Raw genomic sequence first — 18,108 nt, 5'->3', positions numbered from 1 at the left:
TCTGTGTTAGTGCTTTGATCCACGTTGTCTGCTTGAACATCTGTCTTTTTTGTTTCATTTGTAATCTTCTACAAATTAGAAAGCCTGCCGATCTCTTCTTTACAACACTGAAACACAGAGAGCACTGCAGCTGCAACTTTGTTCTCTTTCTTTGCTCAGTAATTCTCCCCGTGTGTCTCTATCTGTACCGGTATCTACGGATCAGTTATCATTTAGGAAATAGATAACATTAGGCATGCCTCTGGAGCCAATTCAGCTGTTTCTAATATGCCTGATTCTATCTGCCTCTGATATCCTGCTCGTGTACCTCTGATAAAACACCAGCATCTTGCAAGTCAAGACAGAAGATTTGTCACACTTGTCAGCAGGGAGCAATGTCAAAAGATCTGTTATGAATATGAATTTGAAGCAGTGCTGAGGCGTACCTCACAGGGGAGAATAAACAAATAAACTACTGCCTACTGCATTATATTTTGACAAAGAATATACAAGATTAAGTTTTTTGACATGTTATAGTGATAGCTAACAAGTCAGCCATGGAAATTCAAATGAAATGGTCAAAAAGCCAATAAAAGCACTTTGCTACAAATCAATTGCACTGTGGAAAAAAGAACAATAATTAGGAGGAAAGAATCCAGGCAGACATACTGATTACCAATCAAACAGCCAACTCGCTGGCAGATTGCACCTCGCACGGATGCCAGTCTAGTCGAAAACCAGTAAATGCAGGTTCCAGTATTGATGTCCGTCCAGCCTCCATGCACACATGCACACGCGTAGACAACACCAGTCCTAACAAGCTCATCTAACTCTGGCTGAGTGGCCTGAGGCAGAGGTTGCCTGGAGTTCTCCCATTCTGGCCTGCGTAGAACAAACAGGTAGCAATGCAGCAGCTCTCCACTCAATAGCCTGCACACAAGGACACCAAACTGATTTTAACAGCGTAAGTGCCACTCAACCACAGCACAGTTGTACCCAGGTGTAAATAGGCTGTTTTGAACACAGACTAATTTGAAGTTCGAGCTTCAAAAAATGCTCGAGGCAGAAGCTGATAATGACTCCTGTTCACACTGTAGCTCCACTGGATTCAGCATTAGTCTCCCATTAACCAAACACCACTAAAACCATCCAGTATAATCAGCTCCCTGTAGCCGCATGTTGTTTGTTGGGTAAATCAACAGAAAGCAAAAGTTGTTGTTTTTTCATTTATTTTTTCTAGTAGATTATTTACTCCCCTGAAAAGAATGTATTGGTTAGGCAAAGAGTTAGCTCATGATGGCCTACTCTGATTCTGTGCCCTATTTCAAGAGTTTACACCCAGGCTAATTGCTAACATTAGCAATTAGTGCAAAACAAAATAAGGCTGGAGCTAATGAGAGTGGAATTAGTTTTGAAGGTATTTGGGGGTGAAGTGTTATACTGATTGTTTTGTTTTGTTTTGCATCATGACCTCCTGTGCCCTCTAATGAGTCTTGACACCTCTGTATATATCAATACAGATGTGGTTTGATGACTATTAGCATAGTTTCCGGGTTTCTCCAAAGGTAGCTGCAGAAGCGTAGACCACCCTTGCTAACTGCCGAAGCAAACCCACTAATTTTGTCATATAAGCAGGCCTTAAATATGACAGAAACCTGTCAGTTCAGAAAAGTGCTGGAAGGGTTACTTCCAGTAGGCTTTCAAGTTTCAGGGAGCCCACTGGCAAAGAATTTATAATCTGGGAAATCATTAATATGTCATATTTAATGTTAATCTGGGGATATCTGTGTAATCTCTTTATTATGTTTTTTTCTCTCTACAGATGAGGATCAGGAGACATCGGGGGATTTTGGCAGCGGCGGTGCGGTCATACTCCTCGACGATCAAGAAGAGGAGCCATCACAGACCGGTAGGAGCCGGCAGAAGAAGAGACGGGGCCGCATCCATCCCCGAGGGACCATCGAGGACGACGAGGACGAGGAAGAGGACAAGGATGACGAAATCGGCTACGTTTGGTAGCTCCGCTCCATTTTCCTTTGCCATCAGCTGACCAGGAAACTCCGTTAACTCAGCACAGATCTAAAGCCATTCCAATGTCTCTTCCTCCAGTTACCTTGGCAGCAGTCCATCTCCTGGCCCCTCAACCTGCTACTGCAATCTCTGTCCCTCATCCAAATCTCTCTCTTCAGTGAACCTCATCTGACCTCTTCATTTTCAAGCGTTTCACTCTGTCCTCAGACAGAAAATAGAGAGACTATTAGATTTCAACAACTGTCAAGCCCCTTTTAGAATTCTGCTCGAGCTGTCCACTTTCTGCCTCCACGTTCCCCCAAACCTGTGATCGTAAACACCTTCTAACAGGGACTCTATTATCTCTGTCACTCGTTCCATCTTCTTTCAGTCGTTCTCCCTTTCTCCTATCACTGTATGTCCATGTCAGAATCTCTGGTCAGTCTATGAGCCCAGATATGTTAGCTGATGTATTGGATGTAAATATGTTTCCTTAAGGGAGGCCAGGCTATGGACTACCTTCCCTGTTGCTCCATCAGCGGCTCATTTTCATATTGTGTGTTCCACCGTCGGGCTCCTTCTGGTGTTCAATGATGTTTCTGCAAATTGCTGCCACAGTTTAAGGCTCTGAGATGCTCCTTCTCCCTCTCTCTCTCACTCTCTCTCTGTTGTTTTAAGGAGGATTGTAAAATATTTGTTGATCTTGAATGTTCCAGGAAGCCCAGGAAACAATGAGATTAATGATGTATTGTCGTTGTTGTTGCATGTTTCTCATCGTGTTTCTATAAAAGAGAGATTTACCTGGCCAGGTCTAGCTCTATGCATCTCAAACAGAAAGTGATGCCTATTTGGCTGCTACAATACTTTGTTGCTATGTTGATGCTGTCTAGTGTCTTTTTGGTTCTTCTCCCAATCTCAGGAGGTAGGAAGTTGCATTGCAAAGTGTGATAGCAGTTAAGAAAAGCAAACTGCAAAACCTACAGTCCAAATCGGTTGGTTCTCAGCCAGCTATTCTTCTACTAATTGGTCAATAGGGCTGCTGAGGATTTTTGACTGCGCATGGACACTAAGCTGCTCCTGAGCTGGGAGGACACACGAAGTCATGCAGAAGAAGAGGCTCAGTTGTGCGTCAAAGCGTTGGATATGTTCAGTGATTTGAAATTGAAGTCTTCACCATGTCAACTACGTGAACTTTTATTTGTAACTTTGAGAATTTAAGTAAAGTGGCACTTTGGGTGTCTTTTGAACCTTACAGGTCTGCGTCCATGTGTCTCTTGTTCCCCCGTGATGAAACTTTTTAGGCAGGACGTCATGTGTTTCATCTCATTTCACAAAATCGTGATAAAAAAAAAAGTGATGAATAAAAACACATCTCTTGCCTCTCTTTGAAACCGCAAACACATTTGCATAAGATTTTTTGCTTTTATTTTTTTCCGAAGCCCGGATTTTGCTGCAGTATTACAATCAAAGCCCTCCATCAATACTGACCTTTTCCAACCTTGAGAAAGCGTCGTCCCTGTTAGAAGCAGACATAAATGGTAGCTTCAGAAAATACTCTTATAACTTGCCTTTGAGAGAGGAGAATCACAAAGCTAGCGGTGCCCATAAGAACATAAAAGCTTAATGAGTGTTTTTGTAATATCAGTGGCTAATGGGACAGCTGACCCCACTGGCTTGAAACAGCCTGTGCAGCACTTTGAAAACACATTGTACCAACAATCAGAAGCTAAAAGGACAACTGAATCTTCTGGCTTGAAAAAGCCTATTCAGCAGTTCACAGCACTCGCTGTCACACAGAATAGACAATGGGCTTAACTATGTGCATCAAATTATGCTGGAAGCTGTGGAGGGTGTATAATCACCCGATTCTGGGACCCTGGCTCGTGCGTCTTCTGCTGTCATCAGGCTACATGAGAAACGTTGGAAAGAAAATGTCTGTCTGCTTCTTGTGTCTCTACTGTATCCGCCTATATTTCCAGTTGCAGTGCTATATGGCTCTCAGCTATTCCTTTCACTGGATCCTTAATGATAATTAGTGATAACACCGTCTATCAAATCATAAAGAAAACAAAAATACATTTTGCTCAGATTCCTCTCCTTGATAAGGTCGCCAAGGTAACCTTTAAATATAGTCATAAGTAGGAATGCATCTACTTAAGCATCTGTGGCACCAAGGCCATGCTTGTCTATCTTCAGGAGAAAGACCTTGCAGTTTCAGCAAAACATCTCTTCCTTTTTAGAGCCGTCACATAAAGTGTTTAATTTCTGTTATTCAGAGTGATGTTTAAGGAGGACATACACGTGAAGGGTTTGTTTATACAGAATTAAGGTGAAATCGGCTTGTTTTCCTCATCTTTCCTCTCACTCGGTGCTTTTGCTTGAAGACATCTCGGTCTACTGCGTTGTCTTTTTGCATCTTTGTTATGAAATTTTTGTCACAGCATGGGTTCGTCCAGCCACCTGCAGCAGAACTCCAACTCGTGCAGATGCCCTTTTACTAAAAGGAGTAATCAGACAAAGTATCACTGGGTTCAGGAATATGATGGATATTTTGAACACACGGAAGGTTGTTTAGGAACTTCAGCTAACGTGGTGTACTGCACACCACGGCTCACATTCAGCCACTCACAAGCTGTCTCATTATTGTTTCTGTTTTCTTCTGCTTTCCCACTGAAACTCACTCCTCTTGTAGTGAGCTCTGTCTTCATCTCAGAAAAGGGAAAGCTTGGTTGCATTCTATCCTCAGGGCACTTCACTGCTCTGTTTCGTTTCTCTATTGGCTGCTTCTTTATTATCCCCAAATGACTTTTCCTGTTGGGTGGATCCTCGTATCCACTCAGCGTCTCCATAGAGACTGGTGATGGCCACAAGTGGGGCTTTATGCAGTTGGCTGCAGTTATCGTATGGAAATCGAGCTCCTGGGTGGAGTTAAAGTGTTAAAGCAAAAAAAGGAATTTCTTTTAGTCAGGATCTTGTCCAACACATAAAACCTTATGTTATACCTATACTTTGTTTCTTCGTGTAGTTTTTCTGTTAGTGAATTTTTATTAACATGCTTGCATGGAGATTCACATTGAAGTTGAAAGATTGTTATTTAACACTTGGCAAAAATGTAACAAAGCATATTTTCCAAAACTGCTTCCCTTATACATACATTCACACAAGATGTATTCAGTAAATGGCCATGTGACTGATCCACAGTGACAAGGGGTCATCATTTATGTAGGACTACACGGCATTTTTCTTCCCTCATCCCACATTTGGAGACAATGTCCTACATGTGGATTTGCTCCACTTTATGAAACTCACTAGTGCGGCACAGATGCATTCCTACATTCTGTCTTTATCTAATGGCTGTGAAGAAAACAGGTAAGGCTGTCATCATGGCTCGAGCACAGGTTAATAAGTCACCATCTTTTGCCATGTATGTGTTGGTAACAATAAAGACTGGTAGTTTTAAAGGTCATTTGCACAGTTTTGGAGTTTCCCACTGGGGAAAATATGACAGGAAGCTCATTGTATGTAGCACCATGCATGTAGTTTCATTGATGAGATGCTTATGAAGATGTGGTGATGTTTGAATGCATTCATACTGAAATAATTCGATTGTTTGTTGGTATCAGGTTCCCTACATACACGTCAGTTAAATCCGTGGGCTTCCATTTAAAAGCTGCAGCGTATACTACAAGTTATTAATATCGACAAGCTAAGTCCAGTACTAAACCAGACTTCTCTAAAGTGGGCAAGCTGCGATTGGAGTCACTCATACCTTCACTTTACATATTTAACTGGGCCATAAGTCAAGATTGCCACTTTACATGTTAAAAGTCAAAGTGGATCTCCAAAGTCCTCAGGAATGAGAGCACTGCTCATTTTTTTTCCAGGTTGTTTTCATTCTAGCTGTGTGATCAAGGACCAATTTACGCTCACAACCCCAGGGGACTGCAAATAACTACCTGACAGGACAGAAATGCAGCAGCCCTCCAGAGCCCGAGGACCAGATTTGAGGATCACCAGTCTAAAGCCTGCCTATGTAATTGGCAGACACATTGTAATAAGTAGGGATCATCTCCCCCTAATCTGTCACAGCCCACCACTCGCACTCACGCTCTCTTTCATGCTTGGCTGCCACTGTACCAACCAGCTTGTCGAGCCTCGAGACAGATCAGACCCCTTCATGCCCTCCAGTGAAGCTATCTTGGCCCATTCAATTCCATGCGATAACCAGCACTGCTATTCCAAATTTGCACATTTCTGTCAGCGTCCTCTCCCTGATGGCACGTATTTTGCTGCATGCAGCCTTCTGCAAATAATATTAACAGGTACTAAAAAGCGGCTGCACTGGCTTCATTCCAGGGAGTAGCGATAAAACGAATTGAAACTCTTTGTCGAGAAGTCAGAAGACGCATGCAAACCACTATAATAGGAGTTTCATATTACCCTCAAACAAATAAATGTATTTATGGTTTCTAAATCATTTTTCTTATCTGATACTAGGCCCTGTATAATTCAAAACCAAACCCCACCTTGTCCAGCAGGAGCTGTGATGCTGCTGTCACTTTGAAACAAATTGCATTATTTTCCATGCAGCACAAATGTGACGTGAATTTGTAAAAAGAAGACTGTGTGTGACACTAGTGCCCTCTTGTGGTTTGCTCCCAGTTTTTACTTGCATCACACATTTCCACTGACGACATAGGAGGTTATCAATTTAAGGCGTTGAACACATAACTGAGTCCGGCCATAGACGTGTTGCTTTTTTTGAAAATATATCATTCGCTATTTTTTCACTCTCATAAAAGAAAACAGTCTTTTACAGCAACCTTTTAATTATCATCACTATGACATGTTTTTTTCTTGGGTAAATGTTACAGTTGCATAAAGATTGTGGTTAATATGGTCAAAATATAGAGTTTGCATAAGAAAGGCACTTTATGACAAAAAAAAAAAAATCAACATTTTCTCCTGTTCCTGTGGGCTTTGTGTAGTTATGACAAGAAACGATATAGTTTCTTGTCATAACTGAGTTTTGGATGGAAAGCCTCCTTGTTTTGAATTATCATATAAAAAAAACTTTGGGTTACGCTGTAGAAGAAAGGCACCCTGTTTAAATGTTTTACATAATTTTTGTAGTTTCTCAGGATAATCTCGCACCTCTCCCTTTGTAGTAAATGAGCTAGTAAGACTTTTGTACTGGCCTCATCATTGTTGTATATTTTCCCATTAGAATATCTCCACGTATTTGGCGTCTTCCCTCACCAGCGGTTACTCTGAGCTGCAGCTTCCACATCCATGATTCGTGGAAGTCTACCACTAGCACCACCTTCCAGGTAGCCAGGCTTCACAGCAGGTGTATCCGAGAGCCTCCTCTTGCTTTTGTTCAGTTCTGTATCAGAGGAAAAATAATCAATTTTACAAGAGGAGAGGAGCACAGCATACTGCCAAAACAGAGAGAGAAGTGGACACGGCATAAATCCCAGCTGAGGCTTCAGAGATTCACCTGAGATTGCTAATAACATCTTGCGCCGTGCTCCAAAGGTAGATACACCCACTTCCTTCAGATCTTCGTCAGACAGAGTGAGGAATGTCTGATAGTCAATCTAGAGGAGTGCAGACCGAAGTTGCATCATGATGCTCATTTATAATGCATTAACTCTTTCGGCTTGTGTTTCCAAGCTGAATGAAAAAAAAAAAAAAAAAGCGATTTCACAAAATGATCAAGTGCGACTCTCTGTGTGAGTTTACCTCTTGCTGTTCAAACACATCGATGTATTTGAGCAGGCCCAGCTGGCCGAGCAGCTCGGGCAGGTCATCTGTCAAGTGGGGGCTGGGGCTCCGCTGACTGCAGGTCGACCCCCTCCTCTGTGAGCACACACTTTCGAAGTAGCTGCTGCCATTGCTCGCAAAGCTCTCCGCTGAACACCAGAGGTCAAAGTTTAGAGGAAAAGGTTAAACGCGGCAGGGAGCAGGTGATCTCTGTTTAGCTGAGTGCACAGAGGTCAGACTTACAGGGCTTGTCGCTTCTACTGCGGTTCATTGAGGAGGCAAATGCAGGAAAACAGGATGATGAGGAGAAAGTAGTCAGAGGTGAGGATGGGGAAGATGAGGATGAGGACAAAGAGGAAGAGATGGGCTGGGATGAAGATGTGGATCCACGTCTGTCCCTCCAGTTCTCAGAGTCGCTTCCATTAGCCACCTTTCCTGTCTGAGCAGCCCAACACTAGAAGGAGATAGTAACAGCATTAAAGTGGACCTATTTTTGCTCTTGGACTCTATTAACTTTGCATGATGCAAGGTTAAAGATATTCCTTATTTATCTTTTACTGGGTCTTGTATTTTTCTTGTACTGCTCTGACACTTTGTCTGACAGGTTTGAAAACCAGGTGGATGTTACTGCTGTTCTTGCATCCAAACTGAAAATAGTCCCCTTATACAGGCTAATGTTGCTTTCTTCTGACAGCGTTGTGCACAATAGCATCATCGTGTCATTTTGCCACCATGCCCTACTGTCATCTCTCCCCTGTCTCTGTCCCAGAGACAAATAGCTGCAAGTGGCCATAAACTTTCTAATGCCTGTAGATCCAAGGATTTAGCCACATCCATTTAGCGTGTCTCTAAACCAGCTTATTTGCCACTGTGGGCTGATCTGTGACAGTAAAAGTCCTTCACTTGAATCTATCAATGCAGCGGGCATAGCAAATGCTTCCTCCCAGTTGCCTGGGTCTCAGAGGAAAATTGAACTCATTGGAGAAATGCCTCTGCTTTCATTATCCTAAGTGAGTCTGCTTCTACATCAATGGCCAGTGGGCAGTCAGAGAGCAGCTATTCAAAAGGCTTTAAAAGAGCAGGGGAGATGAGCTGAACCAGCTCAGGTAAACAGGTTGCCAAAGAGTGCCTGTGTTGACCACACCGATGGTATCAGACGCCAGGTAATTGAGCGTACAAATTGGCAGTGCTTACCACACAGTGAGATAAATGCTCGAGACTGTTAGGGGGCAAAACCAATAAATGAGACTGTGTTAGAGGGCCACCGTGGCAGCGCTTGTTTCACTGCACTGCAGTAAAAGCTTCAACTGAATTCAATCCAACAAAAGTAGCTGTACCTATAAATCACGAACTCTACCTATAACTTTGAACGAAAACTCAAAATGTTAATCTGTGAGACCATTTTTTTCAGCTTTTAAGTAAGCAGTAGGCTCATCTGTACCTGTTGCTGGTTATTACCGGTGCTCAGGTAGGGTTTGTAGTTGCGTCTGCTGATGTTGCGAAGCTCTTTTACAGCCTCGGCCGGCATAGACTTGGAGAAGCCAAGGCCACTCCACGTGTCTGTGGGCGTGCGGACCTCTGTGACTATAGGCTTCCTCTGCATGGCTAACATAAAGACACATAAACACGAAGTTAGAAAATGTGACTTTGGGACCAACTGGCATCAAAAGCATTACCGTCTGTGATGTTGTCTGAAATCTGATTGCCAGCTTTCACATAAATGCAGCACGTTGCTTGTTCAATGCGGAAAGTCTGACTGTAGTAGTGCTGTGGCAAAAGAAGTGAATAAGGAAACACTTTCAGAAAGCTTTACAGCTTTAAATTCACATAAATGGATTTTGCAGCAAGCATCAATACTCATATCCGCAGACTGTCTATCATAAAAATGCTTTGCAGGTTTTCCACGTCTTCTTTGGTACTCTGATGTGAGCGGGCTGGGTTCATGTGTTAAATAATGAATCACGAACAGTGTTACTTCTCTTGCCAGCATGTGGCATACTTAATAAAACTCTGAGCGCTAAGACTTAGACTGGCATACGCACTCAATCGACAAACAAGTGACCCTGGGCCTCTTCCATGTGTGAATGTGTGATAAAAACTGCAACAGTACTCCATAAAGAGTGCAATATCAACAGGATTATTACTGGTAGGTTTTCTATCGGGTGTCTTTGTGTGTATTTGTGGCGGAAATGTCCCATTCATATCCTGGCATACGGGTGTCTTAATGGCTGTGAGGCAGATGGCCCATTCAAACTGCTAATTCATAATCCCATAAAGGAACACTGAGGGAATTTGGTACCATTTGGCTGCAAATCTCTTCAGTATCTCTCATTCTGCGTGAGGGATGCTACGTGTATGAGAGCGCACGCACCATTCCTGGATGCATGTGTGCGCGGGTTGTCTGCATTGTGTACCTACCCCTGGTGAATTAAGTGGGAGTGCCAGTGCTACTCTATTATAACTTTGGCACACTGCAGCCCATAAACAGGCCCCCTTCATCAGTTGTCTTGGCAGTGAGCACTGCGGAAATGGGACCCCTTTATCAAATCCCTACTTCTGCTTGGGATATTAATGTGTTTCCCCTATAGCATGCTTGAATAAACTTAAAAGCCTACTTCATCTGGCTTAATCCACTGACATTAAGTATTTTTCCAGCAATGATGTGAGCAAAACATGTGATTGTTACCAGCAAAACGAAATTATTCCTGCTCCCGTTCAGCTCCGAAAACAAAACAAAAAAGTGTGCTGATGAGCAAAACAACAATATACTTCACCAAAATCTATTTTCGTGCAACTATCTGCAGAACAGCAGCTGTGAATCAATAAAAAAGAAGGAATGCTTGCTTAGCAGTGCTAATCATTGTTGCAGAACATTTCTGAAACCGCAGCAAGACAGGAAGAAATATTAAACATTTAAAAGGACTAACCTCTGGTTGCCAGCAGTTTCTTCTTTTCATAGTCATAATCCTACAAAGTACAAACAGGAAATGGAGTAGGTAAATAATGCATGAAATTGAATTTTTTTTTTCTTTGGTTACTAAGAGATGGGAGGATAGCGGGAACCTAATTTACAGCAGGAACAAACACTTGCATAAGAAAACACGTCCTGCTGCCGTGGCAGTAAACTTGTTAATCCTTCTTTGCATAACCTTTGCGTATGTGAGATGGGAGAAAAATAAGAGGGGAGACAAACAAAGAGAGAACCCAATTTTCAAAATCAAACTGCAAATCAATAGATTATAGACCGTGACAAAGAAAATGATCTTCCCGTTTTCACTTTAACGTGACATTTTCAGCGTTCGCTCATCCACTGTCCTACAGAGATGCGATTATCTGTCCACTGAGCATCATCCGTGACCAAAATGTCTGCCACAGACTCCGTGCAGAACTTCGTGAAGAAACAAGCAAGGAAGAAACCTGCAGCTCCTGTTTTTCTCACCTCGGCCTTGAATGAGTCAGCGCGAACATTTTGAGCCAGAGTCACATCTCTCCTCAGGCTGTTCCTCCGCTCACTCCTCCCTCCCTCAGTGTCTGCGTTCAGCAATCTGGCACAGTCAGGAGGAACACGCGCGCGCACACACACACACACACACGCACACACAGATGGCAAAGCAAGGTTAGGTGAAACTGTGATGGCTCTGTGCAGTCTTTGAGTTCTTATTAACTCTGTCTTTCACCTGCCTGCAGCAGTTCTACGGGAGGATTTCAAAGTGTCATCGTGCAGTTTAAATATAGAGTGTGTTAAATGTGAGCTGCATCATTAAAACTGCACGCTCTGTAGAGCTGATTTATATCAAATAAAACTGAAACCAAAGTAGAGCAAGTATAAACAACAAAATAATTTTCCAGAAGTTAAGACTAAAGATTATGAAGAGTCATCAGAGAGTAGGTGTGTGTACCTGCTAAACGCTCACCTGTATGTTAACACCTGCCCTGTTGAATGGCGCCTGCCCTGGCTGAAAACCTTGGCAATTTCAGGACCCTGAAGGCTCCCCCTCCGACCATTCAGTCCGATCCTGCTGATGCTGCTCTTCAAAGCGTCACACGTCTCAGACGATGACATCGCCACGCCCTCAGAGCTCTCATGCTGACCAAACTGGTCCTCATTTTCCAGAATCTGAAAAAGAGAATTGGAAATTTTCAGAAGAATTTCACATTGTGTTTTGTCATTTTGAACATTGACAGTGAAACACCTTCTCCAGAGGTCGACCATCTGTTCCCTTCGGCCCTGCCCTACCCTCCTCAGTGGGAGAGGTGAGGCCTGGTGGAGGTGAGGGGCGTGGCTTTGTACCGTTCGGCATCTCTGTAGCAGGCACGGGGCCTGATAAGCAAGAAGAAGGGTGATATGAATGAATCAGTATGAAGCAGAACAATTTAAGAAAGAATTATTGTGATTGCAAAAACAAATCACATGTGTTAATGCTCTCACCCTGTTCAGACAGGCGAAGCTGCTGCAGCAACATATTGAGCCAGTAATTGGTCAGCCCACTGCCAGGTAGCAGAGAGCCAGGGGTCATTTCAGCTATCTTAACAGTCTCAGAGGAATCCAGCCCCAGGAGCAGACGGCGGGCCTCATAGAGGCAGGAAATATTCCTTTCCAGACCTTTCACCACAACTGACTGACAATTATAAACCAACACAGATTTTTAGATCAGTACTCAATTCAGCAGAAAACTACAGGGGAGAATATTTTGCATTCAAAATCAAAGAAATATTTCAGGGCAAGTTTTTATCAATACAAAGCCCAATCAAATTAGCATTTTTTCAGTTGTGTCTCAAACAGTAAGCATCAGAGCCACGAGGTAAAATGTACCTTGCTGGTCTGTTTTACTTTGGGCTTGACGCTAATGAAGACTCCAAGGTTTCGCATCATCTGAGCCAGCTTGCAGGGATCAGCCTCCCCATCTTCACGCATGTCAAACATCAAACACATAGGCAGACAGTCCTATTGTGTACACAAATATGCAAACATCACACAGATTGTAAAAGTATCAACCATTAAAAGCAGCAAAATTTTCTCAGCATTGTTTTTTAGCAGTTATGCGCACACAAAATAAACAGCCCCGCTGTACCATGAGCTGCTGCCGAGCCAGACAAACCCCATCAGGGCTGCCCTGAATGAGCAGCGAGGGAGGACTCTGAGGGGCGCTGAGGTCCGGTAGGATGATCTGGGTCTGGGTCTGGTGCATAACGCTCAGGAAGTGAGCGCCATTCTGTCCCAGCAGGAATAGGTGCTGCTGGGAGGTGACGTCCAGCTGGCTGCTGACAATACCGCCTGCAACCTCTGCTCCCAGCAGGAGGTCCATCAAGATGCAGGTCGCCTTCTGTGAGGTGATGGTATATATAGTCACGACATGATACTTAAACCTCATTACCCAGTAGTCTCCTTAATCTTTAACGCTAACCTTTACAACATCTGCATTGCCCTGCAGACCCCAGACAGTGCAGGAACTTCCATAAAAGGGCGGCTGGGCTTGAGGCTGGGGTGGCATGGCCCTGAAGCTCACACTGACCCCAAGAGTCTGTACTACCTGCTGGATAAGTGGTGAACCTAGATCTGGCAGAGCCTGGGGCACAACACTCACTGGCAGGTCAAAGGTCAAGGATAGCGGCTGGAGGTCCTGGGATAAGAAGGGTAAGGGTTCGATGAGAAGGAGACACAGAAGGGAGGGATAATGAAGAGGTGGGAGAGAAACAAAGACAGAGACAAGACAGGCAGTGCATTGACAGATATACCTGTCCTTTTTGTGTCAGCCATCCTCTTAATCACTCTATTGATCTTTCCGTCTGACAGGAGTGAAAATATTGAGTGTTGAGACGAATAAAAATCTATTCTGTGCAGTTTGCTCAAATTACACATTGACAACTCACTCTTATCCTCCTCCTGGCTTCCTCTACGCCTTCTACGGGCCCAGCGATGGAGACCTGGTAATAAATAACATGTAAACGAATTGGTTTTCAGTTTCCTGTCATAGTGGCAGCAGTTAGTGGAATTAAAATGCCACCTACCTGGTTGCTTTTCTCTCCAGTAGCATTGTGACGGTTGGAGTCAGGGAAATGAATATGACAGGATGTGACCTCCATCACTTTTTTGATATTCCCTCCGCCTTTTCCAATCACATGAGAATGCTCCGTATAGGCCACGTCCATTTTTAGAGTCACCTTGTTTACCTGGTTTTATATAAACACTGGTTATTTGAGCAGATTTCAGTTCAATACTGGCCTTAACATAAAAAAAAAAAAACATAAAACGACTTTTATTAAAAGCTTACATTACTCTGTGAATTCTTGACATTGTAAATTTAAGGCACCAGCAACCTCACCCTGGTTTCCAACACTTCTAGTATCTTCCTTTTGGCTTCCACGACATTAGCTCTCTTCCCTTCCACCTTCACGTGTGGATCTAGGTGGAAACAATAGATGGAAAATGATAAATCTCTGTTAACACACACACACACACACACAAAGCTGTGGGAAAAACACAAAACAAAGAGCACTGATTTTGGTGTGAACGGAACATGAAGAATTTGCCACCTTTCTTTGATTTGGCTCCTATCTTCAGTTTGGATGGCCATTTCACCTGAGTGTTAGTTTCTCTCATTACCTGTGAAAGCACGGACAACAGAAGAGCGTGAGAAACAAAGAAGCTGCTGTCACTCTATGCAGGAAAGATCGTAACAGATACAATAAGAACACAGCAGATCTTAGGATACAAAGCTGCCTCCACCTCCAATTATCACCACCATAAAATCTGTAATCACTGAATGAAGAGCATCCAACAAGTAATAAAACTGCAGCGGGGATGTTTTCACTGGTCTAAGACAAATTTCACCACGAGGCTTTAAAACACTAGTGATTACACTGTCAGTGGTTTTTACAAAGGAAAATGGCCAAATATTATTAGTTGTTTGGTTTATGAATAAAGTGTTTGAATGTGTGTAGAGCCACTTACTCTCTCAAAAAACTCCTGTCCCGTCTCGACACCCTCATGCTTTGGAGCTGAAAGAAGAAGTAGGCAAATGTAAAAACGAGGCAGATAAAGATAAAATAAACCCCTAATAAAACCCAGCAGAGAGATTTGTCAGGTTGTATTGGTCGCCGCGCAATGTTCAATATGACGCATGTGAACACAAAGTCTGCATTTCAATGTTGACTTGGCTGAAATTTGTCAAGCCAGTGGAACAAGAGGTTGCTGGGAACATAAACAAGTTTAAAAGGCCATTGCTCCATGGTGACATTTACAGGGTTCAGGGGGAGCCCCAGGAACGCCTTCAACCCCCTCCTTTTATCACTACGGGTTACGCTGGCCAGAGCTGAGGAATGAGAAGAAAACACTATGGGGTGGAGCAAAAGGTGGTGGTTAGGAAAGGCAGCCACAAATTAGCCTGGAGACAACTAATCACATCAATGGCATTTGCTGACGCAAATACCTCCCACTTTACCCAAACAAAAAGAAAAAAAAATTAAAGTACAAAACCAAGGGGAGGGAGGGGGCTGTACGAAAATCAGTGTGAAGGCCTGAATGCGGTGTGACAGATTATTACCTAAAGGGTTGAGATGGGATGTTTACTGCCTGATTGAGACTGCAGTAAAAGCAGAAGTCCCAGCTGCGCGCGCATTAAAAACCAAACCGCAGTTATCAGAGCTGAAGCACTTTCCCATCAAGCGCAAACATCAGCTTGTGTCTACAGCGGCGGCACGCTGTCAGAAAGAGTTTCCCCGGCGACACAGGGGAGGCATTTGTCATAAATCCTGCCAAGCAGCCATAACTAACAGAGGCAGTTACCTTTGCTTCACAGACGGGAATGATAATAGCCAAAAGGACCTGCGAATGCATAAGCAATTGCAGGTCATAAATCACAATGATGCAGCAACAGGGGTTTAGTGGATGGCGTTTACTGATGGCGACAACAAGGGCACAGGCGGCTGGAGGCCCCCAGAGGCGCGTGGGATCAGGTAGATAACAAGGTCAATGAGGAGCACAGGATAGGATAGGTTTCAAAATAACACAAAATTCAGATGTTGTAGAGTTCAAGGCAGACTGTGAGAATGAAGTCGATAAGAAAGCCCTGAAGTTCAGGCACATAGCACTGACAGTTCCATTCATAAAAATTGATAATCCCATTTAACTCACCATACAACATGGTCTCCAGCTTCTTCCTATCGATCCTGAACCTCTCCTCCACCCACTCTGGGTCCAAACTCTTCCCTTTTGTATTCTCCTGCTCCGAATCACAGCTTCTTCCCACTTCGTCATGTTCCTCATCTTCTTTTTCTTCTCTGTCACACTGGGTCTCGCCCAGCTCAGCTTCTGCCTCTGAGTTGGGTTTTAGGCTGTCTTCCAAGTCAGGCTGCTGGGGTGCTACAGTGGTTGGGACTGGAGAGCTTTCCTCTGTGGTAGTGGTGGCCATAGCAGGACTGAGCCCTTGTCAGTGGTTTTGTGTGTGTGTGTGTGTGTTTGTGTATGTATGTGTGTGTTTCCGAGGAGTATGTGTGCATGTGTGTGACCAAGGAGACCAACAGGGGCAGAAAAAAGGGAGAGAGGGGCAAGAAACACCCCCTGTGTCTTTTTTTTTTAAAAAAACATCCCCCGCCCCCTTCACTTAGTTTGGTACACAAAGCTCTTTCTCTGCCCGTTCAAGCTTTAGGAGCCTTGAAGGACTTGTCTCTTTGGCTTTCATTGCACAGATGGATAAAAGTAGCTTCTTTGCACAGGCACACAGTGTCTGCTCTATCGTAGTGACTGCAGAAAGGCTAAGACAATACAACTTCAAGTAAGGCTCACTTTTCTCAGAACAAATCCTCAGTAATCCTCACTTCAGTGTCCACAGATTATCTGGATTGATAGTCAAGGTCCAATGATAAGTCAGGACACAAAACTCTCTCACACAGACACACACGCACACATCCTGACATCCAGCTTCACATCAACGCACACAGCTAACAAAACAAACAGGTCATCCAGCCACCTCAGATCATGTCTGCACTCCCTCCCCGTCCTCTAAATGAGACACAGAGGGCTTCAGATTCCAGAGGTTGGGGTGAAAGCGATCAAAGGGGTGTAATGCAGCGGTTTTTCAAAAAGAGCTTTCAATTCCTGTCTGTACTAGAAAAGTCCTACTATCTGCAACTCTACCAACAGAATACTGTAAAATATGAAAACATATATATACTGTATCAAAGTATGATCACATCGTTAGTATCAGTAGTGTCATTTACTGTTCCAGGTAACACATTTGTAACTACTTCATATGCATCTCTCAGATCCTGTATCAGGTTTTTGTTGGATTTTGTCCTATTTTCCTTCAGATACTGTTTCCCTAATTTCTTTTGAAGACATATTGCACAGAATGCAGAAATATGGCCAAATTTTAATTAACAGCTCTCTGGGAATCACCTTGCTGGTGTAAAATTACTGATTTAAGCTTGTCAAATTGTATTATCTTTGATCTTTATCAAATATTAACCTAAAGATATGGGAACAAATTATGGGATTTTGTGACAAACCTAAAGATACAGTTTAAAAAAGCTTCCTTGCTAATCTGTCTGTTAAGTAAAGAAACAATCTTTGTTCATTTTTTTGGTCAGGTACCTTTTTCGTGGATGAGTCAAAGTTCTGTGTTAAGTGGCTTAACAAGTGGGATCAGGCAGAAAATGAAGGAAAAGCAGCCAATGTTCAAAGAATAACTTTGAAAGACCTTCTAACACCTGGAAAAAAATGAAATCTGGCTCACTGGAAGCAAAATATGAGGGAGTGGCTCAAAACCTTTACACAGTGCCGTATTTTGTTTAATAGCTACTCATACGAGTCAGATTCTGATTAGTCTTTGAACCACCAAAAATACTTAGGACTGCTGTAACACAAAGCATGAATCTCTAAAAATAAATGTAGCTATCAGATAACAGTGGTGAAGCAAGTTTCTGCTGTCATAAACTGTTTAAAATGGACAAAATAAAAGAGCAAATGAGATTTGTGAATTTGTTTAGCACTTATTATTAAGTCCTCTCACTGCTTTAAAAGTCTCACATTTGAGAGCTGAAGTGCAGATTGTATTATGAGCAAAAACAAACTGTTCAATTAGTCAGCACTTGTGGGACTGTGCTTCCAGCTCACCCTGATGTTTTTCCATATTGCCAAGACAAATCTGGCCCCAGGCGAAGCAGCAAACACTATCTGGCTGTGCAGCGCTCTTGCTAACGTTACAAACTACTTCAGGCTAGACTTATTTGCCTGAGGAGGATCGTAAATGAAAGACGTGATGACTTTGTCACCATGGCAACTGGTCAGGGAGTGAGTTATTCAAAGTTTAATCTGTCTTTACAATTGCAGACCTCTTACCTCCCGCCCCTTGT

The 18,108-nt window shown here is 43.2% G+C and overlaps 2 protein-coding genes across 4 annotated transcripts in view; one reads left to right on the top strand and one right to left on the bottom strand.

The window, feature by feature from the left end:
• Nucleotides 1-3,356, top strand: part of spock1 (SPARC (osteonectin), cwcv and kazal like domains proteoglycan 1) — a 100,390-nt gene extending 97,034 nt beyond the window's left edge. For both annotated transcript variants that reach the window (XM_087849711.1, XM_087849715.1), the window contains exon 12: nucleotides 1,802-3,356. In XM_087849711.1, coding sequence (XP_087705837.1) covers nucleotides 1,802-1,998 — 197 coding nt within the window. In that variant the 3' untranslated portion in view covers nucleotides 1,999-3,356. The remainder of the gene's footprint in view (nucleotides 1-1,801) is intronic.
• A 3,457-nt stretch (nucleotides 3,357-6,813) lies between these two features.
• Nucleotides 6,814-16,241, bottom strand: bicc2 (bicaudal C homolog 2). Of its 2 annotated transcripts, XM_087853182.1 has the most exons (19): nucleotides 15,890-16,241; nucleotides 14,708-14,754; nucleotides 14,290-14,359; nucleotides 14,079-14,158; nucleotides 13,765-13,926; nucleotides 13,627-13,680; nucleotides 13,161-13,376; nucleotides 12,828-13,079; nucleotides 12,569-12,700; nucleotides 12,185-12,374; nucleotides 11,949-12,076; nucleotides 11,670-11,872; nucleotides 11,195-11,300; nucleotides 10,683-10,722; nucleotides 9,197-9,360; nucleotides 7,999-8,209; nucleotides 7,735-7,904; nucleotides 7,490-7,589; nucleotides 6,814-7,375 (listed from the first exon to the last, which is right to left on the bottom strand). In XM_087853182.1, the coding sequence occupies exons 1-19, from the start codon at nucleotides 16,164-16,166 to the stop codon at nucleotides 7,245-7,247; spliced, it is 2,733 nt and encodes a 910-aa protein (XP_087709308.1). In that variant the 5' UTR covers nucleotides 16,167-16,241; the 3' UTR covers nucleotides 6,814-7,244. The 2 variants fall into 2 exon arrangements, with proteins under 2 accessions (XP_087709308.1, XP_087709300.1); XM_087853174.1 differs by having other exon boundaries at nucleotides 6,814-7,589.
• Nucleotides 16,242-18,108: the final 1,867 nt, after the last annotated feature.

This window comes from Neolamprologus brichardi, chromosome 2 (assembly GCF_056152115.1).
Source record: "Neolamprologus brichardi isolate AB-2024 chromosome 2, ASM5615211v1, whole genome shotgun sequence".
In the NCBI taxonomy this organism is placed as follows: Eukaryota; Metazoa; Chordata; class Actinopteri; order Cichliformes; family Cichlidae; genus Neolamprologus; species Neolamprologus brichardi.
The sequence above is the reverse complement of the archived record's forward strand: the minus strand, read 5'-3'. Positions and strand labels throughout refer to the sequence as shown.